At 31.0% G+C, this 23,640-nt stretch overlaps 2 protein-coding genes across 3 annotated transcripts; one reads left to right on the top strand and one right to left on the bottom strand.

Annotated features, from left to right (window-relative positions):
- Positions 1-92: 92 nt before the first annotated feature.
- Positions 93-2,212, bottom strand: LOC107016731 (cytochrome P450 93A2-like). Its single transcript, XM_015217118.2, has 2 exons — positions 1,211-2,212; positions 93-805 (listed from the first exon to the last, which is right to left on the bottom strand). The coding sequence occupies exons 1-2, from the start codon at positions 2,111-2,113 to the stop codon at positions 149-151; spliced, it is 1,560 nt and encodes a 519-aa protein (XP_015072604.1). The 5' UTR covers positions 2,114-2,212; the 3' UTR covers positions 93-148.
- An 8,837-nt stretch (positions 2,213-11,049) lies between these two features.
- Positions 11,050-20,210, top strand: LOC107013128 (probable 6-phosphogluconolactonase 2). 2 transcript variants are annotated; one of them, XM_015213125.2, is made up of 4 exons: positions 11,050-11,222; positions 17,949-18,127; positions 18,219-18,354; positions 19,430-20,210. In XM_015213125.2, the coding sequence occupies exons 2-4, from the start codon at positions 17,955-17,957 to the stop codon at positions 19,919-19,921; spliced, it is 801 nt and encodes a 266-aa protein (XP_015068611.1). In that variant the 5' UTR covers positions 11,050-11,222; positions 17,949-17,954; the 3' UTR covers positions 19,922-20,210. The 2 variants fall into 2 exon arrangements, with proteins under 2 accessions (XP_015068611.1, XP_015068605.1); XM_015213119.2 differs by lacking the exon at positions 11,050-11,222 and adding an exon at positions 16,675-16,819.
- The last annotated feature ends 3,430 nt before the right edge of the window (positions 20,211-23,640 follow it).

Here is a 23,640-nt window from a genome sequence, read left to right as displayed (position 1 = left end):
TTTTTGAGAGTCTTGATCGAACATTTTAAGATATATTTTTCATCATACTAATGTATTTCCGAAAACAATAGGGTCTTGCTTTTTGGGTACATAAGAAAAACAAGATGTTAAAATGTTTATAAGCAACGATACATCGTTAATAATAGATCTAAGCAGATGTTGATGTTGATGTGAATGGATTAAACCTAGTCACTGGAACACAAACCAAAGGATTAGCTCTAGGAAGGGTAATGCCAGGTGCCTCTTCCATATCGACTTTACTTACCTCTCCACCACTAACCTTCCATTCGAAGCATTGTATCATCGAAGCAAGGCTTATTTGAACTACCTGTAATGCTAACGACGTTCCAGGACAACCTCTTCTCCCCGTACCAAATGGCAAAAAATGATAGTGTTGTCCCCTCACATCCAATTGGGATTTCGTGTTCCCCTCCTCCTCTTCAGTCAAAAATCTCTCAGGTATAAATTCAAGTGGATTTTCCCAATACTCAGGATCTCTGTTAATCGCCCATGTATTGACTATCAACCTAGTGTTCTTCGGTATGTGATAACCTCCAACGCAACAATCTTCTGTTGATTCTCTGAGGATCATAGGCCCCGTTGGGTGTAGTCTGAGAGTTTCTTTAACGATAGCTTGAAGGTAAGGGAGATTCACGATATCAGATTCTTCCACAATTCGATTTTTACCTATTACACCATCGATTTCTTGAACTGCTTTCTGCATAATGTTTGGATGGTTTATGAGTTCTGCTAGTGCCCACTCTACTGTGATAGCTGCAGTATCCGTCCCAGCAGCAAATATGTCCTGTATAATATAGAATTTTGTCTCTACTTTTAAATATCGCAAAAATCTTTAGTTTTTAATAAGGAATTATACACAAGTACCCCCTCAACCTATGCCTGAAATCCCAGAGACACATTTATAATATACTAAGGTCCTATAACCCCCTGAACTTATTTTATAAATAATTTTCTATCCATTTTCGGCCTACATGGCACTAGCTTGAAAAAAAAATTAACCAGCATTGGGCCCACAAGATAGTGCCACATAGGCCAAAAAGGGATAGAAAATTATTAATAAAATAAGTTCAGGGGTAATAGGACCTTAGTATAATATAAGTGTGTCTCTGGAATTTCGGACATAGGTTGAAGGGTACATGGGCATTAACCCTTTTAACTATAACGTTTTCTCATAAGATTTTTCACTTACCAGAATAAATGCTTTGATGTTCTCTCTTGTCAATCTCATCTCCGCGCATTCATCCTCAGATATATCAAGTAAAATATCAAGCAAATCTTTGATCACTATACTTTCACCATTTCTCCTACTTCTTGCTTCTTCATGTTCATTGATAATCCTCTCCATCATTTCATCGAACCTTTTACGTACATCTTTAGTTCTTTTTCCAAACCCTTGCAAATCCAAGTTCTTACAAAACCAAATATAATCCGAAAGATAAAATTTCCCAGTAAGTTCCGCGATATCTTGAACCAATATCCTAACACTCCCGGCTTCATCTTTGTCCTCCGAGCATCTTTCTTTCATCAACATTCTTGAAATGACATTATTTGAAACCCTTAGAAGCTCAGCTTCAACATCTACCTCTTCACTAGACTCCGCTTTATGTAAGAGTAATTCAATGAAACGTTTTATTTCATCGCGTCTTACTGGTAAAAGCATGTCTAATGTCCGAGCTCCAAGGAGCTCGGACATGCATATTTTCTTCATGAACTTCCAGTAAACACCGTAAGGTGCAAATGAGAAGTCTTGTGAACCATAAGTTAAGTAATCAACCACTGATGTTTGTGGTCGATTTAGAAAGGAAGTTTCATGTGTCTTGAGTACTTGTCTAGCCATTTCAGGTGATGAAACTACTAGACAAGGGACGGATCCAAGATTTATATGAATTAAAGGCCCATAACGAGTTGAGAGCTTATGAAGTGCTTGGTGAGGAATAGGAGATAGGAGGTGTAAGTGACCGATGATCGGTAAACCAAATGGGCTTGGTGGAAGGTGACATGTGTTCCGTTGACGAAACACAACATATTTAAGAAATAAGGTAGAAAATAGCCAAATAAGGAATAATATCAAGTAGCCTTGAATATCCACCATATTCGACGCAGAGTTTTTTTTGGTTGTTAAAGTTATATAGTAAGACTTGAGCAATATTTGTGTTTAGGTGTGCACCTATTTATACAATGGAGAACTATATTGTATGATTTTTTTTGAAACGGTCAACTAGAATATACATAGATTAAGATTATAAAAATAAAAATAGACATCAAGGCCGGCATGATACATTTTTTAAAAAACATTAAACAAAGCTAAAATGTATTAATGAGGACTCTGTATAACGACACGCTACATAATCACAAATGATCTTTAGCGATAATTAATTAACGATAATAATTTAATTTTGGCTGAATATATATTTTTAGCGATAATTTAACATTTTTTAAAAATGTTTTTAAAGCCTATAAACAAGATTGAATTTCATGATGATTAACTAATATCGTCAATTAGAGGCTTTAACATTTTTATTAATATATATGTTTATTACTGATAAAAATTATTTTTATTATCGTAATATTGTCACATTACATTGGCTAAGCTAGACCATGTCCTGTGAATTAGGACAAAATTAATGATTGCCGAATAATATTATAAGAATTATTTTTTTAAAAAAAAAGTAGTTTATTATCCGATCAAACGGCAATCAAATAGGCAATTTGTTTTTTATCGAATACAAAAGATGTAGAAATATTTTATTTTCATATGATATCAATTGGAATTAACATTAGAAAAATGAGGTCATTTTTATTAACTAGTCAAATTTGTCCATATTTAAGTGGATTGAAAGAATAATTTATTAGATATGTAATATTTAAGTTTCAACTGATAAAAATATTAATATTTGTAGATAAAATATGAGTGATCTAACTAATTATTTTTCTATATTTGATCATTCAAAATTTCTGATAGTTATCGAAAGATAAATAGACAATAATAGATAATATGTCTTTTATTTTGAAAATATCCATCAAGTGTTCAATTACTTTAAGCAAAATTATATTTATTTTTTTACCTAAAATCAATATTTTTCACCCTTTAAATATTTTAAGTTATTGAAATATATCCCATCCTAATAAATCACATTTTTTATTTTTTTTTAACTTTTTCATTAGTTTCTTTTTCTCTGAAATTAAATTCAAACATGTAATGGAGTTTTTGAGTAAACTTTTACTTTTTGTGATTTTCTATTAATATATTTTATGTTATTTTATTTTTTTAACAATGATTTTAATATCTCACGTATTTATTCAAAATAAAATACTAGTCTAAAACTAGTGAGAATTTTTTTATCTATACTTACAATGTTTTGCCTAATATTTTGATAATGTAAACTATTTTTAGGTTACAAAACAAAAATAATCTGATAGTAATAATATTATTAAGATTATTTCAAGTGAATAAGTTAGCCATGTGTATATAATACATTACCTTAGATTACACATTACCTTAGATTTTGTTCCATAAGGAACTTCATCAAATAATATGAGAAGTTGAGTAATTTAATTCACGGTTTAAAATATTTTTACTATTAAAAAAGAAACAATCTTTCTTCTTCTTCTTTTTAATAAATATTTTCCACTCTTTTTTCCCCTGGATTTGCAGATATATTTTGAAGTAAAAATAAACTGATTAATCAATACTATAAAGAGGAACTTTCACATATAAACACGCGAAAATAGGCTAATTAATCTTCATAACTATAGTTTCATAATAACACTTTGTAGCTACATGTTATACGGAAGAGAGAGATGAGCGAGACTGGGTAGGAGAGAAGAGAGGCGAGAGAGGGAAAAAGTGGGACAAAGATGACTTGCATATGTATATCAGTCATATAGTTGTATATTATACATATGTATTTGTATATATGGCAAAAGAGAATGGAAGAGGGAGGAGAGAGACACCCGATATTGGGAGAGGCGAGTGAGATTGGTAGAGGGGGGAGCGAGGCGAGCGAGAGAGGCCAGAGAGTGGGAGAGATGTGAATTGTATATGTATATCGGTTAGGCAATTGTATATGATACATATGGATTTGTATACATGGCAATTAAAGGGGATTCATTAGTTTCTTTTTCTCTGAAATTAAATTCAAACATATAGTGGAGTTTTTTAGTAAGCTTTTGCTTTTTGTGATTTTCTATTAATATAATTTATGTTATTTTATTTTTTTAACAATGAATTTAATATCTCACATATTTATTCAAAATAAAATACTAGTCTAAAACTAGTGAGACCTCAATTTTTTTATCTGTACTTACAATGTTTTACCTAATATTTTGATATTGTAAACTATCTTTAGGTTACAAAACAAAAATAATCTGATAGTAATAATATTATTAAGATTATTTCAAGTTAATAAGTTAGCCATGTGCATATAATACACTACCTTAGATTTTGTTCCATAAGTAACTTCATCAAATAATATGAGAAGTTAGAGTAATTTAATTCAAGATTTAAAATATTTTTACTATTAGAAACAATCTTTCTTCTTCTTCTTCTTTTTAATAAATATTTTCCAATCTTTTTTCCCTTGCAAAATTTCATATTTTTTGAAGTAAAAATAAACTGATTAATCAATACTATAAAGAGGAACTTTCACATATAACCACGTGAAAATAGGTTAATTACATACATAAGTATAGTTTCATAATAACAGTTCGTAGCTACATGTTATACGGAAGAGAGAGATGAGCGAGACTAGGTGGGAGAGAAGAGAGGCGAGAGAGAGGGAAAAGAGTGGGACAAAGATGAATTGCATATGTATATCAGTTAGATAGTTGTATATTATACATATGTATTTGTATATATGGCAAGAGAAAATGGAAGAGGGATAGAGAGATGTCCGATATTGGGAGAGGCGAGTGAGATTGGTAGAGGGGGGAGAGAGGTCAGAGAATGGGAGAGATGCGAATTGTATATGTATATCGGTTAGGTAATTGTATATGATACATATGGATTTGTATACATGGCAAGCGAGATTGGGAGAGGGAGGAGAGAGGCGAGCAAGATTGGGAGAGGGAGGAGAGAGGCGAGCAAGATTGGGAGAGGGAGGAGAGAGGTGAGCGAGAGAGGGCGGGGAGTTGGAGAGAGTTGAATTGTATATGTATGTCGTCAGCTCACATAATTAATGTATAATATTAGTCGTGAGTGGTAATACAACAAATTATAGCTGTGATGAGTAATTAAATTATATAAATTTGTTTAACCGCGTAATTTTCCCTACATAAAACTTTTAGGCCTCAAAATTTATTGGGGGCTTAAAACGAAAGCCTTACTAGTCTCCACTTTGAGTCATATTTGTATCAGAAAGTATATTATGATGTAATCATACGTATAAAACGATTTAGAATTTGGGATTTATAAGATTTATATAATAATAATAACAACAACAACAATTACTCGGAGAATCCCACTAAGTTTATAAAATTCATATAACGATCTTAAATTAATTTATACGACAAAAAAGAGTCAATACTCAATAGTATCCCCAATGTATGAAAAATGATTCATAAATAAGGTCCTTCAACTTTTAGATCAAACAACATTTCAACCTTTAATTTTTTGATTAAAGAATACCCCTCAAACAACTGAATTCAAATTTTGCTCTTTAAAATAGTATGTGACCTATTATGATAATATGATTTGTTACATTTTTAATTAAAATTCATTCATATATTGAACATTACCCATTTCCCCTTAAACCCCCGATTCTTCATTTTAATTAGAACAAAACGTGCAGTCCTTCATAATTGTTGATTAAACACTTTCGGTTTAAATTTTCTGAGAAAAAATGTGAACGTTTTCAAATGCTAATTACATAGATAAGTTAACTATTTAAAATATGTCATCTTTTTTAATTATTTAATTAGCATAAATAAGTATTAAAATCTCATGTAAATTTGTTCCGCATTGACAATGATATGCATAATTAAAAGAGATGACAAATTTTATGTGGTTAACTTATTTAAATAATAAACACTTTAGAACAAACACAAAAAAATTTCAAAACTTGAATCTATAATGTATAATATGAACTTCAAATATTTACTTGAAACAAATCGTTGTTCGAATATCTAAATGAAACTAGTTGAAAAAATTTAATATTTATCGATATGTTAAATACAAGTTATGGAGATAAAAAAAGAGTAAAAATTAAGCAAATCACATAGTATAAGAAAGAAATCACTTCCTATCCCTACTCTTTTATTAATTAAAATTCCCTTTTTAGTGTTTTTCGGATACATAATATTGTAGACAGATATTTTAATTAATAACGGTTGATACTTAAATTATTAAGTTGTTGTTATCAGTTTAAGCGTTAAATAAGGAATTAAAAATAGAAATTAATTGATTCCCACAAATCACGTGTACGTTTCTTCCTTCAACCAATCAGTCATAAACCTCTAACTGAATTATAATTTTAAAATTTCAAATTGTGAAATCTTCTTCCTATTCTTCGAAAAAACATTAAAAGTTTGATTCAAACAATTTTGGAACGCAATTTTGTGAAGATTCAAAATGAATATTTTGATCTTGTTAAGGCATTTTGGATCATGGAAAAGTGATGTTAGATACGAGAGATATAGAAGTGATGTGATAGTGGTTGGAGAAAATAGTTCATTCGTAAATCTTATTTCAACAATTGCAGCTGAATTGAGTATTGATGAATCGAAAAAAAAACATCGAGATCAGATACATTGTTGAAGGTAATTTGTCTCCATTGTGTATTCGGAATGATATGGGGTGAATTGTACATAGGAATGATGAGACATGAGGTATAGGATTCGGTATGTATTCACTATGCAGTGATACATCAGATACTTTATTAAGTACTTTTAGGTTACTATTTATGATGCGATAAATGAAAAATATTATGTTTTTAATTCTGGTTACATTTTTTTATTTTTAATCTTTTATAAAGTTAGTTTGGTATACATTGTTGTGTGGATACTTAATTGTTTGTACATTTTGCATTGGATAGAATAATAGTATCAATAGTTGTGACATGTGTCAAGTTAAAAGACACGACAACTAAAAAGGTATCATTTGAAGCAACGATATATCATATACATAATATCTTTTTTCTAAATTTTGTGTCTACTAATTATAAAGTATCGGATATTATGCAATTGAAAAAAATGATGTTGATACTCAATATAAATAATAAGCTTTAATATGACACATAAAAATGTAAAATTGTACTTGATACATAATTCTAACTATTATAAATCAGTCAAATTGAGACCGTTAACGCACCTAAAATATTTGCTAACTTGCAATTGTCCAATAACTAACTTACTTGGCTAAAAATTGTCTACCTTTAATTTTATTTGAAAATTTGTTTAGAAATGTAAAGATACTAACCTATTATCTAAGTGGATTATTTTAATTCGCGAAATTATTCAAGTCATTTTATAAGTCCTTTTAGTCGATCGATTAATTTAAACCGTTAGAACATAGTGGCACTTTGCTGGGGTTTGTAATTTCTAACCCTAAAACTAGCGGCAATCAACAACAAATAAATATACGGGGAAGTAAAAAGAGAGAGAGAGAGAGAGAGAGAGAGAGTCGGGTCCGAATCCTGTTTTTGTCCGCCTGGACCGGTATTTGGACTCATTTGTTTTGAGCTTTTGACCCATTTTTCTTTGTACCTGTCCTAAACTAATCATACAATAATAAATAATAAATATAGAAAATAAAAGCGACGAGGGCTTAGGCCTAAAACATAACAAAATACAAATATGCATAAAATAAAAATGGGCCCTTTAGTTCAACTTCTTCGACTTTGAATTCTTTCACTGCAGGATCTACTCATCAATTTTCGGCTGACTAACTCGAAGGGAAGGAATACGAGTCTTTATGACTCTCACTATATGCGAGGGAAATATGAGTTCTTGGCAAACTCAGACCGATTTTATATGCAAAACGAAGCGAGAACAAAATAATTAGTAACCAATAATAACATCTCTGAATCGATCATTTAATGATAAATGCATCAAAAGAACAAGGCTTGTCCATATTGCAAACAACTAGCAGTAACAGTGCTGCTTAACAAAATACAAATAAACTTATAATATTGTCTCCAACTAACTTCCATTTCTTAGCAAATTTGACCAATAATAGGAGTAAACAAGTTGTGGAGACATAGAACAATAATTAAACTCTAAGTTATAGACCAAAGGAAATAGGACAACACAAAATCGGTAAAACCAAATTTTACAACTGCCACAACAATATTATACCTTTGAGACTGAAACAATTTATTACTTAACACACTTTGGGGAATACATAAATCAGCCAAGGGATATACCTCTAAGACGAAAATAATTATTGATTTTAGACGTAAGATGCAAGTTGGAACCTGTGTTAAATATTTATATCAACAAGCACTACCTTTACCTAAAATAGATAAACTTAATTTAAATGAGGGAACACATTAGAGACAGTCATTCACCACTTTCTTAAGACGACATGGCCTCAAATTTTCAACATGATGAAACAATTATAGACGAACAAATTCTGTTATACAAGTACAAATGGAGAAGAACAACGATAGAGACATGTTGATAACCTTGCTTATACAGGGGAGAATGAAATCCGAAAAGAACTAAACATTTAACTACATTAGAATCCTAGAACAGCAATCCACATCAACACGGAGACAAAATAGCAAACTCATTGACGATCATGCATACAAACATTTAGCAGACGAAGTAGAAAAAGAGAAGCAAGAAATTGAAGTAGACTGCAAACCTGAAAGACAAATGAGCTCTTCACTTCATAGTAGTTTAACTATCAATAATAGGCAACCGTAAACCCTATGATTTGGCAAATCTTTTGATGCAAAAAATAGATACACAAAGGGTATTCAAATAACTTTTGAGTAAGATGAAAAATTAATGAAAAGAACACGATACGATATTAGCTTCATCCAAGAAGACAACCAACCGTACCAACTAAGAGAATAACTAACAACAGTTAAAGAAAGAACTCAATAGCATTAAGAGAACCTTACTAACATCAGCTTATATTCACCACTGTATTTGAACACATGAATATTCAACAACGAGAACTATTCAAACAAGTCGAGTGAAAAATAGAACAAACTCATATCATTCAAAGAGAGAAAAAGAGCTATAAGATAGAGACATTACCTTTCTTTGGGAAGGTTTTGAGACCAAACGAGCTAGTTACGAGGCCGACCCCACCACCAAAATGAGACTATGAGAAAATATCAAGAACGTGGAATTCAAAACGAAATCAAAACTCGAGTGCCTTCTATCTCACTTGTCGATTTTGGGTCTATTTTAGCCTCCAAAACCTTTGTAATTTCTCTGTGGTATTGTCTTTAATTTTTGAGTATTCACTCCATTTCTCGAACTCTTTTTCCTCTGTTTTCTCCAACTTTCCCCTACTTTCTATAATAGTTTTTGCTAGGAAGTATCCAACCCAAAGAAGTTTAACTTAAAACTCTCACCTTTACAAAAAAAAAATCCCCTGTTGTTTCTTCTTTCTCCCACAAAACCTCTCTAACAAAAATTGTTCCGCCAAAAAAAAAAATTCCCTCTCTCGCAGCAGATAGCCAGCCACTATATAGAAGGGTATTAGGGTTGAATAAGAATGGCGGAAAAATGGAAAAAGACGGGTAAGGGCCCTGAAAATTTGAAATTCAAAATTCTAAAAATCCTCCCCCGAAAAAAAACAGCTGGGTTGTACCATATTGTCACAAAATTTGGCCAAAATCCCAAAAGGTGAAAGAGACGCGAGTGGCTCCGATCGATCCTTCGTTCTTGACTCTTAACGTGTCGCCCATCCACGCAAAAGCAAGGACGCATCCTCAGACTGCCATGGCCAAAAGGAAACGTACGAAACCTGTGGGGAACAGAGGGAGACGCGAATAAAGTTATCGTTTTTCCGTGAACACCGCTGCGTGTTGGCTCCGTTTGGTTTCTTCGTGAACGTTGGCGCGTCATTCCCGTAAAAATTCGCGCGTCGACGCCGCTACTATGCCGTGAAGAAGATGAAATTGCTCCTTCACGTGTCTAGAACATTGGGTTTATTTTCTTACCAACATGGAAAAGGATTTGGGTCGGTTCAAGAGTAAAAGTTGTAGGCTGGAAATTGGGTTAAAAGGGAATTGGACTGCTATAAACTTGAATCGGGCCGTGTCAAAAACAGGTAAAGGTGTGGGTTGGATATTGCAATTGATTGAAAAGTGGGCTGGGATGAGAGAATATGATAAAAGGCCCAAAGCTTGGTTTCATAATTGACGGATTTAGTTGAATTAAGTCACTTGGCGAATTCCGATAAAATGGATAAATAAGAAGTAATATAAGTTAATTAACAAGCTTTTCAATTCTAACGGAGTAAAATAATCATTTTAATTATAAAAATTAACGAATCCAAACAAAACTAATTAGTAAAATATTTAAGTAAGATAAAATCCTTTGAGACGATTTTCGAGCGGACATAAAAATACTAATTACGCAATTATGTATATCATATATATTACCTAAGAATTATAAAAAGTGATAAGATTAATGTAAAAATAATTTAGAAAACATCTTAACCCCTATAAAAACTAATTATTTCGAAATCGTTTAGAATTAAGAAACTCGCTATTAATTCATGCCGTCGAGGGTCAAAATTGGGTGTCAACAACCACGATTTTATAATACCTACCTTTATGTTTTTGTAACATATCATACTTCGAAAATCCAACTAGAGATTCGTACAAGTTAAACTTTAGTTTTTAGTTTTGGTTCAATTTCAAGTGACCATAAATTTTAGCACATAAAAATTTAGATGTCCCACGAGGTATCAAATCAAAGAACTTTGAGTCTTCTTTTCAACGCAGCCGAGTTTGCTAAATTCTGAGCTAGGAGTAAAAAGTTATGCCCATTTGAGGGGAGCCTCTCTAGTTAAGGCTATCCATCCATTTAAGAAAAGAGTATTTTGGTCTTTTACTTACCTCTAAAGTCCTACCCATGTTTTACCCTCCCAAGTCAATGGTCTAATCATATGCTAAGTTAATAAAGACATTCCAAAAGTGTTTAGGGATTTGAGAGCAAGTTCAAGAGGAGAAAATTGAAGGGGTTTCAAGCATTCATTCAAGGGTTGGGGTTTTCGCCAAGAACAAGTGTTCTTCGAGGTATGTAAGCTTCTCATAGTGATTTTACTTATTCTTACTCACACCCTACGTGAAATTTCATCAATGAATTCGTTCTTGAAGTTGATTGGTTGAGTTTCTTGAGTTTTAACCCACATTCCTTAACAATGGACGTATTGAGTTATTGAAGTGAGGGTCTTGCAAACAAGTGTTGTTCTTGATGGAATTTGGCGGGATATCACTAAAATTGTGTTGGGTTTATGAATCAAAAAGATTTGGAAGGAAATCATTCGATTCTAGATTAGTTAGGCCTTAAGATTAGCAAGAAAAATCGTCAAAATCTGAGTAGAGAGGTGAGGCATCGCGCCACCATCGCGCCCAAACTAAAGTAGTTTGGAGCCTGGCTCGCCGAGCCAGGATTGCGCCCCAACTACTGCCTAGTAGTTTTGGAGTTGGCGCCCCGTGTCAGGGTCGCCAGGTTACTTGCTTTTCCGTGTGTGTTCCCTCAAATCCTACTTATGATTTCTTCATGATATTCCTTGTCTAAGCCTTCATTAATCCTTGAGAGATCTTACATATCCTAATCACATGTCTTGATTGACATTTCAAATTCAAGTAAAGTTAAGAGGAAAGTTTAAGAGTCCCGTTTGAGTCATTTTGAGAAGTCTTTTCTAATTATCTATAACTTGAATTAAGACTTGAGTAAATTAAATGAGTATGAGAATGACGAGAGTTGTCTTTCATGTTTCAAAATGAGTATAAGGGAACTAATTATTCCCAAGTGTAATACTTTTACATTTAAAATGAGAGAAAAAATGATCTCTACATGAGTTTATGAGGATTTTTGAGTGTTACCTCTTTTAAGAGAATCTTTTGAGTAATTATCCTAAATTGAGTGAGAGTTATTTTTAAATACTTGAGCGTGAGTAGTTATATATTATTGGAAGTGAGTTGAAGGGTTTTTCCACATTAAATTTGGTGTTCTTTATTTCTAAAATTATGTCTTTCCGTGACAACAATGATATAGAAAACTTTAAAATGGACAGTTAAATAATAGACAATGGTTAAAGAAAAGAACAACTCTTTTTCCATTTAAGTGCAAGACCAATAGAATCTAAAGCGAAACTTGTTTATGCAAAAGGGGTTTGAACAAATGGGTAAAAATATCACAAGCCAAAAGATATTATTCATAGCTCACATTTTCTCTTTCCAAAATGAAGTAGACGTTACAAAGTCTCCATCATAAAATAGACAAAAATAAAAATAGATGGAAGGACTTGATATAATTTGTTAGATTCTTGTAGTCTTGATATGTAATGTTGTGGGTTTTTAATTTGTTGGGAATTATATATATATATATATATATATATATATATATACATATATATATATATATATATATTAACTAAGAAATTTTCATTAACAAATAAAAGAACCTTCAAAGAAGAGTACATTAACAAATAAAAGAACCTTCAAAGAAGAGTACAAGCAAGGGTGTTAGACCTTACCTTATTAATCCTATTGCAATGATAAAACTCCATCACTTAGCAAGCATGAAAAAAAAAGCTAGCGAAACTAGGTATTCTATGATCATCGTAGAGTTTATAGTATTCTCTATAATGATATTACAAATGAAGATACATAATATATTTTATTTTTCTGTTCTCTCTATTGTGCCATTAATTTTTTTTTTGAAAATGATGGATCAGATTCCAAAATTACCTTTGATGTGTTCATCGTTTCTTCCTCCTCTACTTTTTTGTTTTGTTTTTAGTTTGTTCTTTTATTTCCATTGATGGTGTGTGTGGTGATGAACTAAAGAAAATGATGGTTGCTATGATATTTGTCTATAAACACAATGAAAGATGACATAAGTTTGGTTCTTGTGAAAGTAGAAACACTCATGATGACATCAAAAGGTTGAGGTCTTAGTCATATAGTGACTTCTTCGTTTAGTAGCGCGATGATATGCTAATTTATTCAATCTAGGTAACAACTGAAAAACTCTAGGTCTTTTTGGTGAAGCATTTGTCAATAATCAAAAGTCTCGATTATGTCATGAGGCTGACTGAATCAAATCCATAAAATTCGAGAATAAAAAGTTGTTCATTCTATTTCGTCAAGTAGATAATTAAAGTAAGGATACAAACCACTTTAAATAATGGAACACATCCAACCATAATTTCAGATTTTGAGTTCGAACTATCAGTATTGAAATATTCTGATAGAAAACACTTCTTATTTAACGATCTTACTCACACAAATTTTAATCAGTAAAACTCCAATATAAATATCAGAAAACTATCATAATGTATTGAAATGACAATAATTCATTACATTATAAGGGTGATGCATTTAAAGAAAACACAAAAAGACGACAACAATGCATTTAAAGCAACCATACAATAGAAAACAACAAGACAAGTCCATGCCTATTCTCTCATAGAACTTGTATTAGCTAACAAAGGTAAATTGTTAATTGACCCCAAGTAGCAATAGGTTCACATGAACCCATTAAACAAAACGTTCATCAATATATATCCATAAAAGGTAAATGATTTGCTTGACTCAACATAGCAAATGAATTAGCTCATCTCTTTAGTAATAATTATATAACAAGTGAGACATTTTAGTACTAAAAATATTATAACAAATGATACATTAGTACTAATATATCTCAAGATAATCACCACATTGCATATATTAAAATATTCAAACAAAAATGGTCCAACTCACTTGTCATTGTAGTACAAATTAAAAACATGTGTTTCATTTCCTCCGCGATTTTAGGCATAATATCTCCTAATATTTGAACATGACGCTTTTTATTTATTCTTTATGTTTTAATTTATGTGATATTTTTTGTTTTTTGAGAGCCAAACTGTTTAAGTTTGATCACAGTTTGCTCGTGAAATCTTCAATTTTTTAAAAATGAAATTTATATATTTGTAAACTTCATAAAAAATATTATAAGTCACAATAATTATGAATTCAAAATAATTAAAAGATATATAAAAAATTTACGATTAAAAAAAATGTATTTAAATTTTGTAATAAAAAAACGTTACATAGAGACATAGGGAGTAATATATATTTCAATTATTATTGATCGTCCCAATATCTGTCTGAAATTGTAATGTGCTAGACTTTGCCATCTGAACGCTGGCTTTACAAAAAGTATAATAATATAAGCTCTTTTACGCGTGTAAAAGTAAAAAATTAACTTTGGTTCAACTGACATTTATTTTTGTTAATTGGAGTGTAAATATAAATACTTAAGATTTTATAAAATTAAACATGTATACATATATGTCTTACATGATAATAATACACGTAAGATAATAAGATGTCAAGTAAGACATGTTGTATCTATTTATTTAATTATATATAAATTTAATTATTTAGTACTTATACATACCTAAAATTAAATGTGCATAAACAAGATATTTATTTATATCAATTTTATTAATTTTAACAAATGTTTAATTTCAACTTCGCGACATAGATCATCCATTTACTTGAGAGAGTCTTCTGTGCGTTATTTTGTCGTGATCTCTGTACGCACGCACGAGGAACCCCACAAAGTAAATTCTCTTGCATGTCATCCCAAAGTCATTTCACATTCAGGTGAAATGTGTCAGATTTATAGGTGGATCGAGAATTTAAATTTTATAAATTTAATTTTAATTTCTTCAAAAAAACATTTAAAATTTTTTCATATTAGTTTTTTTTAAATTAAGTAAATTTATATATATCATTTGTTGTTAAACAGATAATATATATGAATTTAACATTAAAGAAAAAAAATAAATTTATAATTCGCTATATTTAGCGAGTCATAAGTTTAATATCGATACTTTTTAATATCACTACTTTACATTCATCATTTTTAATATCTTAACCTAGGGAAAAGGGTCTGATGTACCCCTCAACTTTGTCATTTAGGGATGATATACCCCTTGTTATGAAAGTGGCTCATATATACCCCTACTTGTAAACAAATGGCTCACATATACCTTTTTCCCTAACGGAAATGAAAAAAATAATAATTTTAATCTACATTTTTATAATTTTTTTCTAAAAAATATAATCCCATATAAGTAAATTTAATCCTCGTCAAACATATTTTTTTTGACTTTTTTTTGTTTCAAGACTAATTTATAATTATTATTTTAATAATCAAATTTATTTATGTTTCACTAATAATCTTGTAAAACTTATTGTAGATGACCAAATTTTTTCTTCGAATACGAAATTAAATTACAATACACACACAAAACATAGTTTAATTTTTTTTCTTTGAACTAAGGACTGAAAGAAAAAAATAAAATAAGAATAAGAAACTCAAATAATTATAATAAAAGAAGTCAAAAAATAATTTATGTATGAAAAAAATTAAAATATACCTTGAACTTTGATAGAAGAATCATATATACCCCTAAATAATTTTTTAAAAAAAATTAGAAGTAATAAATATAAATTTAAAACTAATTTTTTAACTTCCGTTAAATGAAGGGTATATGTGACCCATTTTGTAACGGCAAGGGTATATGTGAGCCGTTTGTATAACAGTAAGAGTATATATGAGCCACTTTTATAACGAGGGGTATATCAGCTCCAAATGATAAAGTTGAGGAATATATCAGACCCTTTTCCCCTTAACCTAAAAACTTATGTGCTCATCATTTTTTTCCGTTTAATATTAAGTGTCCATCTTATTATAAATAGTTATCAAACAAGTCGCCTCGAATGTATAAGACGTATAGTGTAAAAGTGCTCACAATTTTAATTTAACTCGCTTCAACTATGATTTGAAACTTTCACTCCATGAGAAAGGAGTGCCACAAATGAATGGGTGGGTGGGGGGTCCGTTAATTGCGTATTCATGTTTTTCTTGTTTTACTAGCTAAGATCAAATTGTCACATGTCCCTTTCATTTTAAATTACTTGTTCATTTATAATAGATAAATAAATAATAATTCATTTTACCTCTATAATTAATATTTTATGAAAGTCTAAATAAGTTTATGAACTTTTAAAAAATTCTTTTTCTAAAAAAATGAATATGAAGACATATTAGTAAAATCATTCATATTATTTATAAATGTGAATAACTAATATAAAGCAGGGAGATTCTTTGATTCCGTATTGAACATAGATTCATGTTTTTCTTGTTTTACTAGGTAAGATCAAATTATCACATGTCTCTTTCGTTTTAAATTACTTATTCATTTATTAAATAAAAAATAGAAATATAAATAAAAAAATTATTTTTCCTCCATAATTAATATTTTTGAAAGTCTAAATAAGTTAACTGATTCTGTTAATAAGAAAGGTATTTTTGATCCTATAGTTTGACAGAAAGGATATATTTGAATTATTTCAGATAATTTAAGGATATTTTTACTTATTTTCTATTTATATTATTTATAATTACGAATGACTAATATAAAACGGAGAGAGTAGTATTTGTGATAATTTTGGTTAGCTTTTAGATATAAATTGATGGTCCACATTATGAAGAGTAGTAAATTAGCTTATGCCATATGGTGTTGATGTATAAGTCTATCTATACATATAGATTCAGAAATTGCTGAGACCCATTTTTTCCCTTTTTCTCTTTAATTTCCTTCTCCTCTGTAAGACACTCTGTCTCTCTCTCTGTCTTGGTTTCAGTTTTTTTTTTTTTTTTAAATGTATATATGATTTCCAAGATTTTTTTTTTAATTTTATCTTTGGTTCCCTTTTTATCTTTTACGCTTTTAATTTACTTGCTTGATTTCCTTTTGTTTGTTTTAAATTATGCATGCACTGCTTGTTTGATTTTGTATATTTTATTAATTATGTGGTTTACTAAATTGTCATGTTTGGTTGACTGTTGAACTCTTTCTTAGTGACTTACTTCAAGAAGAACAATGAAATTTTTCAGAAAAAGAAGCTGTAATTTTGCTTAAGACTTTTCTTGAAATTTGTACTTTGACTAATTGCTCTGCATGTATTCGTCAAATTTGGGCTCTCGATCCACGCTCCAGTTGTTTGAGTGTGAAAGAGGTGTTATAGTGGGTTAAATCCCACGTTGGTTGGGGAATGGAAGGGTGATTCGTTCATACGCACTTGACAATAGTTGTCATACTTCTACATGGTATCATGGTATCAGTGTCATGTTCATTTTTGTTTGGGCTTTTTCGCTCCACACTCTAGTTGTGCCTTGGCGTAAATGGGGTGTTAGAGTAGATTATAGTCTCATGTAATTAGTTGGGAAAAATGGACTTGTGGTCTGCTTATATGAACTTGAACAATTCTAGCATGAGATAGTTTTTAGGGTTGAGTTAGAACTGAGTGTCACATCTTTACAGGATGCTAGTAGAAATGTACGGGAAAATTTCTACCCCGACTTGCTTGGGATTGAGGCCTAGGTGTGAACGGGGTGCTAGAGTGGGTTAGAGTCTCATGTTAGTTGGGAAATGGAGTACTTGTCTGCTTATATTAACTTGAACAATTCTAGAGTGAGGTAGTTTTTGGGGTTGAGTTAGACCTGAGTATCACATCTTTATAGGATGCTAGTAGAAATGTACTGGAAAAATTCTGCCCCGACTTGCTTGGATTGAGGCCTGGGGCGTGAACGGGGGTGCTAGAGTGGGTTAGAGTTTCACGTTAGTTGGGAAAATGGACTGGTGGTATGCTTACATGGACTTGGACAAATTCTACCTTCATGAGTTAGTTAGGTCCCAATTGTAGTTGACTTCTTGTATGTTGTGATTTGTGTAGTGAACGATGGCTTTTTCGGGATCTAAAGAAGATGGAAGAGAGGTGAAGATTTACGAGTATTTGGATGAACTAAGCACTGATCTAGCAGACTATATTTCAGAACTCTCCGAAGCTTCTGTGAAAGAGAGGGGAGTATTTGCCATCGCGTTATCTGGTGGATCACTCATTAGCTTAATTACGTACGTAAGCACACTCACTATCTGTTCATATTTGTTCTGTTGCCTTTACTATAAGATTGTGTAAATATGTTTGAAAACTTGGAGGAAGCAGAAAACTATGTGAAGTCCCTTACAGCAAGACTGTTGATTGGTCCAAATGGTATATATTTTGGGTGGACGAACGTGTTGTGGCGAAGAATCATGTTGATAGTAATTACAAGCTCGCCAAAGATGTTTTTTTGTCTAAGGTAAACGTCTCGACTTCAGCTTTATTCTGCACACTATTTGTTGTTGTGAGCCTCAGTAGTAGTTAACATTGACTATTCTGTTTCTTTGTCAAAGCAATGGCTTTCCTTTTACGGGTTGTGATTCATTATAGACGTGTTCTTTGTCATGAGATCTTTAAAGTAGATATTGAGTTTACTATAGCCAGATCTCGATATTTCACTCTAAGAGTACGGTAGATCACAACATCCTTGTGGAAGAATTAGTTATGTTAAAATTGTCCACATATGATGCGGCTTGAAAATGCAGGGAAACTTTCGAGCCTTTGTGTTCTTGTTATCCTTTTAGTCCTGTCCATCTCTTTTGTCATTTACGAATATCATGTAGACTTCTCGTGCTGGTCGTGTGTAACATTTTCTAGAACTTTGATGTTATCTGCTAGTTGTGGAAAAGCATTAAACACGAAACTATACTGTTCTCTGTTCACTTATCTCCTCACTCTTTTTTACCTGGTTTGCATATTTTGACATCGTATTTCTATCTTCTGTCCTGGAAGTATAGTTATCACGTATAACCATAGAAGGTTTTTTTTTTATCATTGATTGTGGTAGGATAAATCCATCATTCTTGTTCCGATATTGTATCCACCTTACCCATATCTCAATTACAAGGAATATGATTGTCTAGTTAATTTACCACACATCTCGGACTTTGAATCCTTTGTTGTAATCACGAAAAAGATGCTCGAGTGCAACAATCAACTTAATGTGAAAAGACTCGCAATTGTATATACAATTATGAAGTTTGATGGCCAGGTTTAGATATTCTGTAGGGCCATTATACTTTTTCTGGTGTTAACTATTGTTATACGAGTCTCATCGATCTGTTTTAATGGTATAGAGACGAGTGGTGAAGGAATTGAAAAAAAGGATAGACTTTTAGTAAAGTTTCCCTTTTCTTATCCACAATACTCTAATTACTTGTAACCCGAGTTGGACTCAAAAGTAAACGAACAAAAAAAGAGAGACTAAGGAGGTGAAATCGTGGTTGTATGATAGTACATTGAAGCCAATACTCACTTGTGTTTTCATTTTTCAGGTCCCTATAGTTCCAAGCCATGTACATTCGATTAACGACACAGTGACAGCTGAGAAGGCTGCTGAAGACTATGAGTTTGTAATTAGACAGCTAGTAAGGACTCGTGTAATCAGCGTTTCAGACGTTAGTGACTGCCCCAAGTTTGACCTCATCTTACTCGGGATGGGACCTGACGGTCACATTGCATCTCTATTCCCTGATCACTCCATACTCGATGAGAAAGACGAGTGGGTAACTTTTGTTACCGACTCACCTAAGCCTCCTCCGGAGAGGATTACTTTTACTTTGCCTGTCATTAACTCTGCTTCTAATGTGGCTGTGGTTGTAACTGGAAGCAGCAAAGCAGAGGCTGCACATTTGGCAATTGATGATGTCGGACCTGACGTTCCGTCATCGCCTGCAAAGATGGTCCAGCCAAATAAAGGGAAATTAGTATGGTATCTGGATAAAGCAGCTGCCTCAAAACTAGATTGCACAAAATTTTCAGAGTAGGGCCTAAGGGTTACAACAAGTTCCCCTCTTGTCAACAAAATGTACAACAATATGGGGCACAAAGCATGTGGAACTTAGTACATTCTAATCTTTTGTCAGGATTTTATAGTTCCATCTTTTCTTAATTTAGTGTGGTTATTGACCTTTTGTGATGGATCAAGTATATTCCCTATTTTTATGCAAGGGGACATCAATAATAGATCCTTACCATGACCTATGTTGTTCGGACTTTTAAAAAAATTTGTCACACTATTATCGAATCCTTTCAAAATGTACTATTTTTGGAGAATTCAAATGGTTTCATTCAGCATTTTGAAGAGTCCTAGCAAAATGTGATACTTAGAAAGGTTGTGGGGCGGTTTAAGACTATGCAAGGTTGGGTAGTTTTAAGGTACTATGATGACTCAACTGAAAATTTTTAGGTTTAGTAAACATTAGTTTGTATAATTGCGCTTCATAACAAATTTTATGTTTGCTATGACTATTAATCTGTATATTTCGGTATGCATATACATAAAAATATGTATGTGAGTCTATTTGTATATTTCGGTATGCATATACATGAAAATATGTATTTGAGTCTATTTGTATATTTCGGTATACAGGTAGGTTCAACATTATTTCGATATACAAATGGGGCTTGCATTTTTATTCGGTATACAATGGATCCTGCATTTATATATTTCAGTATATAAACGGGTCCTGCATTTGTATATTTCGGTCTAATTGTATATTTTGGTATACAAATGGGTCCTACATTTGTATATTTCGGTATACAAATGGGATGACAAAAAATATGAAATGTTTCCTACGAATTACAAATAGAAGAAACTATGACTATAACATTTAGTTTGAATTAATGATTTGTTATTTCATACAATTTTCCTACACGTAAACAGTAAATGACATTAAATAATCGATATCAAATTTTAAAAAAAAGTGTACTCAGCAATAACGTTGACCGCTCCCAATTTTATCAAATTTTTAAATAAAAAATATAGCTAATATCAGGGACATCACAATGAATCAAAATTATAGCACACTATCTATCTCAAACATTTAATCAATATGAAAGAAAAATTAAATCACTTTCTCAGTAATCACAACTTTTTACTCCAAATGACGTAAATTTGGTGATATTGGAAAAGAAGACTCATAGGTCCTTAATTCGATAAGTTATGAAGCACCTAATCATTAATATTTTAAAAAGGAAAATTGTATATAATAGCAAACTAATAATCTAAAATAAATGGAGTAGCTAGGGTTTGATTTAATTGTGCTCCATAGCAAACGTTAGCCAAAGTTTGCTAGGCGTCTCTCTCCCAAAAATCTCGCTTGCCACTCCCCCATTCTCGCTCGCCACTCTCCCTCTGCTCGACTCTCTCGCTTTATACACAGAAGTGTATAAATTCTGTTTCTGTTTTGTATAAAGCGAGAGAAAATTGTATATACACATGCAAAAACATATATCTTCGTGTTATACACTTAATTATACAATTTACAAACATTTTACTTCAATTCAGTTGTAGACAAATGCAAATTTTATACAAATATTGCTGAGAAAAAGGCCAACGAATTATACAATTGCGAATTTTATACAATTGCAGTGAAATACAATTTTCTCTAGCTTTATACAACAGAAGTGTATATATTGTGTTTCTGTTTTTGTATAAAGCGAGAGAAAAACATATATCTTCTTGCTATATACTTATAGTTATGCAATATACATACATTTTAATTCGATTCAATTATATGCAAAGCAAATTTTATAAAAATATTGCAGCGAAATAGGCAGCGAATTATACAATTGTGCATTATACAATTGCAGTGAAATAGGATAGTGAATTATACAATTACAGCGAAATAGGCCAGCGAATTATACAATTTAGGCCAGCGAATTATACAATTGTATATGTATAGCGAATTATACAGTTTTATGTTTGCTATGGAGCGCAATTATGCAAACTTTGCTGTAGCATACAAATATGAATTTTTTGTTTGTTATATGTGAAAGTTGCCCTATTTTAAAATATATAATCTTTTGAAGTTGACCCAAGTAAAATTTTATATATCAAAATTCAAACAACTCAACTTTGTTCTAGAGAATTCTTATGACCTTAATTCATCTCCAACCCTCTTTCCAGACTAAAGATTAAACCTTAACACCTATGCACAATTATGAATCACCCGCTACAACCCTATATGCGAAGAATGGTTTGGATATTAACTTAACTATCTCAAAGTTCTAATTAAGTCATCAACATGTATATCAACACCATATTCAAACCTATTACTATAGCCACTTCATGAACTTCTCTAAGAACTAACAATCTTCCTATTATCTCAACCAATTGAAAATTCATGAATTACTAATAAAAAACACACAAATGATTCTCATCTAATCTAAGAATATGCATTGTGTAGCATTATTTCACTACCTATCGAAGGTATATCAAGAGTTCATGTTATTCTTATATTTTTCTTGACCTTAAATACTTCATATTTTTCTGTTCCAAGGGCTTTTAATGGTGTTTCTAGTTTGGTTTAAAAATGTACTCTCCGTTCAGAAATAATTATCAGGTATACTAAAAATAAATGTTCAAGATTAATTGTCAATTTAAACAACCAACAATTAATTAGCTCATTTTTTCCAATTCTATCCTTAATAATTATTCATTTTAATAATTATTGATTTAAAGTTACAAGAAGACTTTAATTTATAAAAGATTGCTTTTGCAGTTTTCAATAAAATATCAACCATTCGAAGTACAGTTTTAAAAGTTATTAGAGTAGAAGCACGTAAATATCCATTCTTCGTATACCAAAAGTCCATTCTCTGTATCCATTTTCTGTATAAACTTCATTTGCCTTTAAATGTAAGAGTCATTAGAGTTATTGTTATAAATCTGACAATTATTTCTAGGATTATATTAGTCAAATTACATATTATATTAAATTTTTCTTGAGGGATGTGTATCATCTAAATCTGACAATTATTTCTGGACGGAGGGAGTATGTGTTTGATCATGTGCTTATTTCAATCTCAATTAAAGGCTAATCATGATTTTGATCTTGATTGATCGATTAGATTAATTATCACTTTAAATATCATTTATCTTAGCTTTATTATTTTGGGTAATGCTAAATTTTCAGAAAATTTGACCTGACTATAAAATTTAAAAAATTAGAATATTTTTTTTAATTTTAAAATAAATTAATCTTTTTTTCATTTTTAATTAAAAGATATTAAAGCAGATATGATAAAAATATTCAAAAAAATAAAATAATATAGGTAAAATGCTATTCTGATCAAAAAGATTTTTCCTATAATTTTGATCACTCAGTTTAATTCAAATAAAAACAAAATAGTGTTAATGTGAATAATCTTCCCCTATCCCTCTATTCCATGTTGAGTGCATCAAGGTTTTTTTTTTCTTCAATCTATTCTTTTCTTTTTCTTTGATTATTTGGTTTAATTTAATTAGTTGTTAAAGTAAATGAAAGTATTAAGATAAATTAAGGACGGTTCATATGAACATTACTGAAATTTTGTTCCTCTATTTATTGAATGAGTCTTTAGAAGAAATTATTCGAACAATTATTTCTTAAATAAAAAGGGATCAATGTAGAAATTTGTGTTGGACTTCTATCATATTATCCTAATAAAGCTAAATAAACATAAATTTGTTTTCAAATTTTTTGAGAGGTCTTGCATAACT

Source organism: Solanum pennellii, chromosome 1 (genome assembly GCF_001406875.1).
Source record: "Solanum pennellii chromosome 1, SPENNV200".
NCBI classification, from domain to species: Eukaryota; Viridiplantae; Streptophyta; class Magnoliopsida; order Solanales; family Solanaceae; genus Solanum; species Solanum pennellii.
Note: the sequence above shows the minus strand (reverse complement) of the source record. Positions and strands in the feature narration are given on the sequence as shown.